The sequence below is a fragment of the Zeus faber genome, assembly GCF_960531495.2.
Source record: "Zeus faber genome assembly, chromosome: 3".
Classification (NCBI taxonomy): domain Eukaryota; kingdom Metazoa; phylum Chordata; class Actinopteri; order Zeiformes; family Zeidae; genus Zeus; species Zeus faber.
Window position 1 is genome coordinate 8955140 of NC_137190.1, and position 9852 is coordinate 8964991.

The 9852-nt window shown below is 39.7% G+C and overlaps 1 protein-coding gene across 2 annotated transcripts in view; it reads left to right on the forward strand.

The window, feature by feature from the left end:
- adcy7 (adenylate cyclase 7) overlaps positions 1-9852 on the forward strand; it is a 68308-nt gene that overhangs the window by 44408 nt on the left and 14048 nt on the right. For both annotated transcript variants that reach the window (XM_079997475.1, XM_079997476.1), the window contains exons 7-13: positions 939-1050; positions 1812-1939; positions 2600-2758; positions 4263-4395; positions 5086-5274; positions 5766-5809; positions 8925-8984. In XM_079997475.1, the coding sequence (XP_079853601.1) occupies positions 939-1050; positions 1812-1939; positions 2600-2758; positions 4263-4395; positions 5086-5274; positions 5766-5809; positions 8925-8984 (825 nt within the window). The remainder of the gene's footprint in view (positions 1-938; positions 1051-1811; positions 1940-2599; positions 2759-4262; positions 4396-5085; positions 5275-5765; positions 5810-8924; positions 8985-9852) is intronic.

A 9852-nucleotide genomic window follows, 5' to 3' on the forward strand; every position in this document is an offset into this window, starting at 1 on the left:
CACAAAGTGTATTTGTTAGAAATGCGTTTTGAAAGTCAATCGACTCTCAGAAATGGGCCAATACAAAGTTGATTCGATCGGTCTTCGATTCTTTCCGCCAACAATCTGTCATGTCGGCGTTTCTCGCTCGCAGCTGCCGGTACAACTCTCGGCTGTTGAATTTGTGTGCACTTAAATGGTGCGAGCGGCAGATAATCTGTCATATAATATCCCCCCCTGCGAAATAATGTGGTTTGCTCGTGAGTGTCTTTTTCTCGCGCTCACGACATCGATCTGACGCCATAGTTGGCCTCCCGCACACCTCGTCCAGACGCTTCCTCCCACGCTCGTCCCTCCTCTCTGGCCTTGAGGCTTTCGGGCAGCGCTGCTGTGAAGCTCCACCTTTTGTGTTTTTATTTCGAAGGCCCCACCCCACCCCCAACCTTTTTTTATTTTTAATTTTTTTACTTCTTTTAAACTTTTGTTTCTTTAGTTTGTTTATCAGTCGAGAGGATCCTATTCAACTTTCATCCTGCTCTATCAAAGCCGATTTTAAGCCGTCCGCAGACTTCTTTACAGTCGTTGGTTTCGGTGCGTCCGTGTTAGGGAAACCATTTGAATATTGTGTAGCCATATCATTTTGAGTCCAGTTGAGAATAATCAGCAAATATTGAGAACATTTAATCATTACATTTTAAATGCTTCTGCAGAAATATAAATAAATAGCATAGATAGTCATTTTTAAAAAATAAAATCAAATAAAAATAAGTTTGTCACAAGACTAGGCATATCTGGTTAAATGTGATTTGCGGGGCTACCAAATTTGTTAAATTAAATACCAATACGTATTTAGTTTGGGCCTACTGCCCAAACAAAATATCTATTTGTATTTCATAACCTTTTTATGAAAGAATCACTTAACTGAATTTTTTTCTAATATTTTTTTTATTTTCTCCCAGCATCCTCTACGCCGACATCGTGGGCTTCACGCGTCTCGCCAGCGACTGTTCCCCCAAGGAGCTGGTCATCATGCTCAACGAACTGTTCGGAAAGTTTGACCAAATTGCCAAGGTGAGTTAATGATTGACCTCAGGCTGGTGTTGTCCATCGTTCATATTGGTAAGCACGCTGGGTTTGTGTGCAAACGAGATGAACCTCTTTAGTATAAACCTCCCGATGACATTGGACTTTTGATGTCAGGGCGGATGATTTAAGTCTCTTGACGCGCTGTAGAAAAAAATAAATGTTTTACTGTAGTTAACTGATCTGATGATGGAGCGGGTAGAAACCTATCAAATACCCTTTTCAGGAGTTCTGTGTTAGCACCAAAAGTGAAAATCAAATCAAATGATCAATGATAGCGAAGAGTTAAACTGTATTAAGAGAAAATTTGGCTCTGCTGCTTCTGATATACAAGTAAACAATGGCTTTAAATGCGGACTATTGCACTGTTTGACATTTTGCTCTAAACTAGTTAATGCTGTAATGTAATATATAGTAAAGAAGTATTACGCGACTGCCTTCATACAAAAGTGCTTTGGAAGCGAAATATTTTTAGTTGGTGCGTTTTTCTTTTTAATGCCATTTGTCATACATACTTGAGTCAAATTAAATCACGACTCAAAAAAAGTAAAAATCCCATTCAAAGCTGCTTCTGTGACTGAGTCCAATTTTTTAACATTCTTAACTTTGAGCTGCGTCCAAGAACGAGAGATACGGCTCGGCGTCGTGAAACGCATTCAGAGCAATCTAATAAAAGGGACAATTGGATGAACGTCCCCCTGGTACGGTGGTCCTGCATCAGACCTCTCCCTCATCTCGTCCCTCCCAAGGAAAACGAGTGCATGAGGATCAAGATCCTGGGGGACTGCTACTACTGCGTGTCGGGGCTGCCGGTGTCGCTACCCAAGCACGCCAAGAACTGCGTGAAGATGGGACTGGACATGTGTGAAGCCATCAAGTGAGTTTTGGCACCGGGCTCCTGCAGGTGCGGCCTGTGGGGCCAGTTTGACCCCCCGAAACATCCCACAGTCCCTCACAGCTGGGTCCGAGTGATAAACGCTCAAATGTGGATAAATAGCAAAGGAAAGTTGTGTGTGTTAAGGTTTGAAAAAATCCTGTATCTTTTAACCTAAGCCTCGTATTTTGATTATTGGGAGTTGTGATTTAAAATTGAAATTAGCATTAAAATCTTTTAAATTGATCCGGAATTGAAAGAACAAAAAAAAGAAAAATAGAATTGTCCTTATATGGACTGTCATGATGAACATACAGTGTGTCATATCTTTATGGTAGTCCATCTCAATCAAGCGGGAGATGCATAAAATATTTGCGATGTTTAATTGTTAATTTGAAGGGAGGGACATCTCAACTGCACGGTTATGGAGTTAAGCGTCTTCGACAACAAACATCAAATTCTACAAACAAGCCTTTGTTTTGATATTCTTATTGGGCTCGCTAACAATGAGTAAGCAAGGTAAAAAAAAAAAATTCTTTCATTACTGTTTCCTGGAGCGTACGTCGAAGGGTTAAACCACGCCACCTCGGGAGCTGGTTTGTGCCCATGCCCCCCCCCCTGTCAGAACATGGTCCGCTCCGTTTGAAACCCCCTCTCCCTCAGGCAGGTGCGGGAGGCCACGGGCGTGGACATCAACATGCGGGTGGGCGTCCACTCGGGCAACGTGCTCTGTGGAGTGATCGGTCTGAGGAAGTGGCAGTTTGACGTGTGGTCACATGACGTCACCCTGGCCAATCACATGGAGTCTGGAGGACTGCCGGGGTACGTGCACGGATTGTTTTCCACTTTTTTAAACTCTCGACCAAAAGTCCCGGGTTGGATCTCTGGAGTCTGTATGTGCAGTCAGTGTAGTTCATCCCTGGCCCAGAAAAGTCAGTCTGGAGTTTATTCAATGGTCGTTAATGTACATTCAAATTGAGTTTACAGTATGTGAGTCCCAGGAAGTTAATTTATAAAAGACCTGAATTGACTGTCTTTAAAAATTGTAATTAAGTTGCAGAAATTGATCGTTAAGCTTTGTAAATTGGTCGCTGGTGATTCAATATGCAAAAGCCCAGTTGTTTGGCAGACGAAGATATCGGCAAATGAACGCATGTGACTGGATGATGTGATTAATGTACACCTATCAGCTATAACATTCAAACCACAACTAATATTGTGTAGCTCCCCCCCGTGAAGTATAAACAGCTCTGCCCCGTGGAGGCATGGACTCCACAAGGCCTCTGAAAATGTCCTGTGGTATCTGGCACCAAGATGTCAGCAGCAGATCCTTTAAGTCCTGGAAGTTGGGAGGTGGGGCCCCCATGGATCGGGCTTGTTGCTCCAGCACATCCCACAGATGCTCCATCGGATTGAGATCTGAGGAATTTGGAGGCCGAGTCAACACCTTGAACTCTTTGTCATGTTCCAAAATGTTATCATGTTCTGACACCTTTCTATCACAGCAGCATTAACTTTTTCACCATTTTGTGCTACAGTAGCTCTACTGTGGGATCGAACCAGTCGGGCTAGACTTTACTCCCCACGTGCATCAATGAGCCTTGGGTTCCCATGACCCTGTCGCCGGTTCACCGGTTGTCCTTCCTTGGACCACTTTTGGTTGGTACTAACAACTGCATAGCGGGAACACCCCACAAGACCTGTCGTTTTGGAGATGCTCTGACCCAGTCGTCTAGCATCACAATGTGCTCCCTGTCAAAGTCTCTCAGATCCTTACGCTTTTCCATTTTTCCTGCTTCCAACACATCAACTTCAAGAACTGACTGTTCACTTGCTGCCTAATATATCCCACCCCTTGACAGGTGCCATTGCAACGAGATGATCAATGTTATTCACTTCACCTGTCAGTGGTTTTATTGTTGTGGCTGATCAATGTATAATATAATGTATAACTAATTAAGAGTATGAGTATGGTGCAATTAACTTTTTTCTTTTTTTACATATTTCATGTGTGTGTTTGTGTGTGTGTGTGTGTGTGTTTATTTATTTATGTTTATTTTATTTCATTCTTTGTTATTTAAATGTAATTTATTAAAACAATTACTGTGTTTACTGCGTTTCAATAGTTTCAGCTGAGTTTCCGCATGCTGTAGCCCAAATATATTCTGGAAAAACGGATTCAAGGGCAGCACTCACTTATTTTAGGTTGAGCCGCCGCAGTCTCACGGCGTGGAGATCCACATCACCACATTTTTCCAGAATAAGCGCAATCGTCCCGGCGCGTAATCGCAAATATCTCCCGCTGGTGTTCCTCTGGCTTGTCCAGGCGCGTGCACATCACGGAGGCCACGCTGAAGCACCTGAACAAGGCGTACGAGGTGGAGGTGGGAAACGGCCACGTGAGGGACGCCTACCTGAAGGAGATGAACGTCCACACGTACCTGGTCATCGATCCACGGGTGAGACTCCACATCCAGGAAGCTTTTATCGTCAGCAGAAGCCACGGTGGAAAGAATGCAGCCAGTTCAGGGTCGTCCCACAACGTTTTGATTTACGCTGGGTTTTTTTTTAAGTTTGGAATCTTCTCTTTAAAAATATTGACCTGACCTGGCCTCCCGCTTGTTAGAAATGACATCGTCTCTCCTGCTTTGATTTCTTACCTTTCACCATTTATTTCTTTCACCCACTCTTTGGCGCTTATGAGAAACTATCAGCTTGATATTCGATGTTCTACTGACATTCAAGTTTCGACTTGTAATTACACCGATACTTGAGATGTACTGTCCGCGCTTGGTCCATTTTGATAAATTTGACATCTATATAAACTATACAGAAATACAGCACTGTCAGACCGATGGTGTGTTCAAGTGACCTTGGAAATCGGAAACCTTGTCCTTAACATACAGATTTTGTCAAATGATTTAATTAAATATCTGCTTTTAGACCGATCAAAACTGGTATGGTTATCAATGTGGACCCTAGAGACAGATTTGAGCAACCTTTTGTCCGTTTCTGAAAATATGTACACATGCATGTCATCTTACTCCGCTGAATCACAGCTGTTCTATAGAACAGCTTCAGGGCTTTGAAATCAAAAACGTGTGTGTGTGTGTGTGTGTGTGTGTGTGTGTTGTGTAACCTCCCTCCAGTCCAAGGACCAGTCCCTGAACGCCCGCAACGTGCCCAAACACCGCGTGAACGACGGTCTGAAGATGAGGGCGTCGGTCCGCATGACGCGCTACCTGGAGTCCTGGGGCGCTGTCAAACCCTTCGCCCACCTCCAGAGCCGCGACGGCTTCAACACGGACGCCATGGTCAACGGTAAACCACGCAGCAAGGTGGGAGCATCACTGACTGAGTTATACTGTCTTATATTGTCTATTACAATGCAAGCAATATATCATTGTAAAGTGGTAATCCGGAAGATTATTTTGGTAAAGAGTCCCATATTTTATGCTTTTCTTTAGCTGGAATTTAATAAGAAACAGGCTTTTAATGTATTTGGGTCTTATATGTGCTCCAGCAAGAATTTAAAAATCATGAAAAGAAATGAAAAGCAGCTGCGTTGACTTTGATAAACCAGCGTAGGTCGTTTATATCCACAAAATAAGAAACCATCGACAAGCCACCATCTTAGAAGGAAGGATAAAAAAAATTAAAAAAAATTGCAATTTTGCTGAGAATTCTGGGACTTATATTGTAATCCGTCCAACACAGATGACCTCATGGATTTGCACTTTAACAAGGAGGGACGTATTTGACATATAAAAGCTATCTTGAGGGTTACGCTCCTTAATTTTCTTTTTAAATTTGTGATTTATTTTTCCAGGACATCCCTCTGCGATCGGCTCCCTGCTCCAAGATCACGGAGAGGTAAGAACGGCCTCGGCGCTGCAGGAAAAAGCTGACTAAACATTCACTGCCTCGCATTCCTGTGACTTGAAAAAGCTCCTCCAGACACTGGGGTGACCTGCTTTCCTGCACAGTTCCTCCCCAAATGGAAACTGGGAAGGAATTCTGCATTAGTAACAACAGTAACACTGGCAACCAGTGATTAATAAAGCAGATTCTCACCAACACTATGGGCTATAATGGAGAGATGGAGAGATGGATAGATGGATGGATGGATAGATGGATGGATAGATGGATGGATAGATGGATGGATAGATGGATGGATAGATGGATGGATAGATGGATGGATAGATGATGGATAGATGGATGGATAGATGATGGATAGATGATGGATAGATGGATGGATGGATAGATGATGGATAGATGATGGATAGATGATGGATAGATGATGGATAGATGGATGATAGATGATGGATAGATGATGGATAGATGATGGATAGATGATGGATAGATGGATGGATAGGTGGATGGATAGATGGATGGATAGATGGATGGATAGATGATGGATAGATGGATGGATGGATAGATGATGGATAGATGATGGATAGATGATGGATAGATGGATGATAGATGGATGATAGATGATGGATAGATGATGGATAGATGATGGATAGATGATGGATAGATGATGGATAGATGGATGGATAGATGATGGATGATGGATAGATGATGGATGGATGGTGGATAGGTGGATGTATAGAGCAATAGATGGATGGATGGATAAATGGATGATGAATAGATTGATAGAGGGATGGATGGATGGAGGGATAGATGATGGATGGATGGACAGATGGATAGGTAGATGATGAATAGATGATTTATAGAGCAATAGATGGATGGTTAGATGGATGGATGGATGATAGAGGGATTGATGGATGGATGATAGATTGATGGATGATGGATGGATGGATGATAGGGGGATGGATGGATGGATAGAGGGATATATAGAAATATTTGTAATAAATACATGGCATAACTGTAGAACCGATGCATTGCAGCAGCATGTACTGGATGTACAGTATATACTGGATGCAAGTATGTATTGGATGTGCTGGATGTACAGTATGTGCTGGATGTACAGTATGTGCTGGATGTACAGTATGTACTAAATGTACAATATGGGCTGATATACAGTATGTACTGGATGTACAGTATATACTGATATACTGGATGTACGGTATGTACTGGATGTACATATAGTATATACTGGATGTATTGCCATAAAAAGGGGGGGGCAAAAAAAAAGCTGAATTGACTGGAGGTCTTTAAAGCAGCACTCTGTAAGATCATATCGTGTTCTACTCTCCTCTAGACATTTACATGTGACTGAGTAAACAACCCCAAATTTCAATAAATCCATTTATTTCCTTGACCGTGTGTTATCACTTAGATGTGCTTTGGTGAGAGTGAGCAGCAGGTCAAGATAAATTAAACACTATCCTTATTTATTATTATTCATTAGAATGATCATCATTTCAATGATCATATTATTAATGATCATATTTTTAATGATTATATTATTAATGATCATATTATTAATGATCATATTATTTATGATCATATTATTAATGATATATTTAATGATCATATTATTAATGATCATATTATTAATGATATATTTAATGATCATATTGTTAATGATATATTTAATGATCATATTATTAATGATCATATTTTTAATGATTATATTATTAATGATCATATTATTAATGATCATATTATTTATGATCATATTATTAATGATATATTTAATGATCATATTATTAATGATCATATTATTAATGATATATTTAATGATCATATTGTTAATGATATATTTAATGATCATATTATTAATGATCATATTATTTATAATCATATTGTTAATGATCATATTATTTATAATCATATTGTTAATGATCATATTATTTATGATCATATTGTTGATAATATCATTAATGATCATATTATTAATGATCATATTGTTAATGACATATTTAATGATCATATTATTAATGATCATATTATTTATGATAATATTATTAATTATCATATTATTAATGATATATTTAATGATCATATTGTTAATGATCATATCAATGGTATATTTAATGATCACATTATTAATGATCATATTATTAATAACACTTGGTGAAAGAGAATGAAAGATGAATGATCGAATTATTGCACTTTAAGGTTGTTGACTCACTGTGCACAAAGAAATTATTTTGTTGTTATTGTGACGGGCGGTGATAATGGCTTGTTATTGTAAAGTTTGAAGAAAAAAAGGAAAAAAATCCCGAAAGCAGCAGTTTGAACGGAGCCGTGGCGTCACTGTAGTCAAACAGGGATTGTATAATGTCAGATTCCTCTGGTTTAATCTGATGTCTGGGAGTCTCCAATCCGCCCGCGGATATGGAGGTGTATGCAATAAACAAACTCTCCTTCAAGACCTTCCAGGATCTAAATAGCGGCTGCCGATATCCAAACATGCAAAAAAAAACAAAAAAAACAGGTTATGCAATTTTGTGTAAATATCCCCCAAAAAGCACATTTGGTTTTCGTTTAAAGGATCCGCTTTTGCAGCCAGAGCGTGAAGTCCCCTCCTCCTCCAGCGTCTGAGGAGGACGCCAGGAGACGGAGCGGCGAAACTAGAGCAGGGGTCTGAGTCCGCGTTGTGGTTAGTTCACACAGACTCTCTTCAAACGGACTCGTCCGAGGAGTCTGCTGCTTCAAAATAAAAGCGTCATCAAAACATCGTCATAGATATCGAGCGACGACGATGATCTCTTCGGGAGAAACGTGGTAATTGCTAAATAAATGGTGTGAATCTTCCTGTTAGGCCCATAATATGAGACAAAGATAACAAAGAATATTAAAATCGGAGCGTGCCGATGCACCATGTACATTGATTTCTCTTTCAATTCGAGAAACTCAGGCGGTATAATCCCATTCTTGGTTCTTTGCCAATTGCGCTGTTGTTGTTTTTTTTATACATTTTTATAATATTTTTTGCTTCTGTCCGGGGGAAAAGGAAACGTCCATGTTTTTGTTTTTTTTTGTGATGGTTTTGTGTTCACGTGTCGCTCCCTCACAGCCTGGATGAGTCGCTAGAGGAACCCTTCTCGCTGCCGGCTCCTCCGTTCAGCAGCTATAAGTGAGTTGGGACGCTCCTCCGTCCCTCGGCACAGCAGCGGCGCTCAACCCCCTTTTTTTTTTTTTTTTTGGGCGTCCACCCCCCTTAAAAAAAAAAAATGTGTGATGTGATGCGTTTTACTTCTGGCCGTAGTGGTTGACTGCGCGGGGTGTCTGGAGGTCCCTAAAACGTTTTAAAAATGGCCTTTTAAAAGTCATTAGATAGTCTTAAAATTGAGTTTTTTTTCAACGTAAAAATTTGCGGAAATATTTATTTTTCTGCATCTGAGTCAACATTTTGGATCTTTTAAAATCCAAAAACTAACGCTGAACCTAATACTTGCCATTCATACGTACCTTAAATATACCTATTATAGATAAACCCATAGTCTAATGTATAACTATAACCCTATTTCTACTTAATACTTGCCTCTGCCCTGTGCTAAACATATACTTACCTTTAGAATTAACTGCAGTACTTGCAGGTAATAAAAACATTGTACAAAAATCTGTCTTAAAAATTGTATTAACATTTGTCTTTTTGGTCTCAAATAAAATAACACATTCAATAAATAAAATAAATATGAAATAAAATATATATTTAAAAGTTTTTATAGAAATAAGAGTACATTTTTAGTTTTTATTTTGACGTTCATTCTATTTTATTGTTTTTTTTATTCTTCATTTTTTCGCACTGTTAAGGTTTTTTTGGTGCAGTGTAATGCACCAAACCTCACCAGAACAAATCCCCTAGTATACTGTACTGTATGTGAATGAACCTAGCGGAATAAACGGTTTCTGTTTTTCCTAAAAAGGATTAAATCTAAACTCTTGACACCTGCAGACACCCTGCTTCGGCACCAACCAACCACTTTAATTTCCCTTTATTT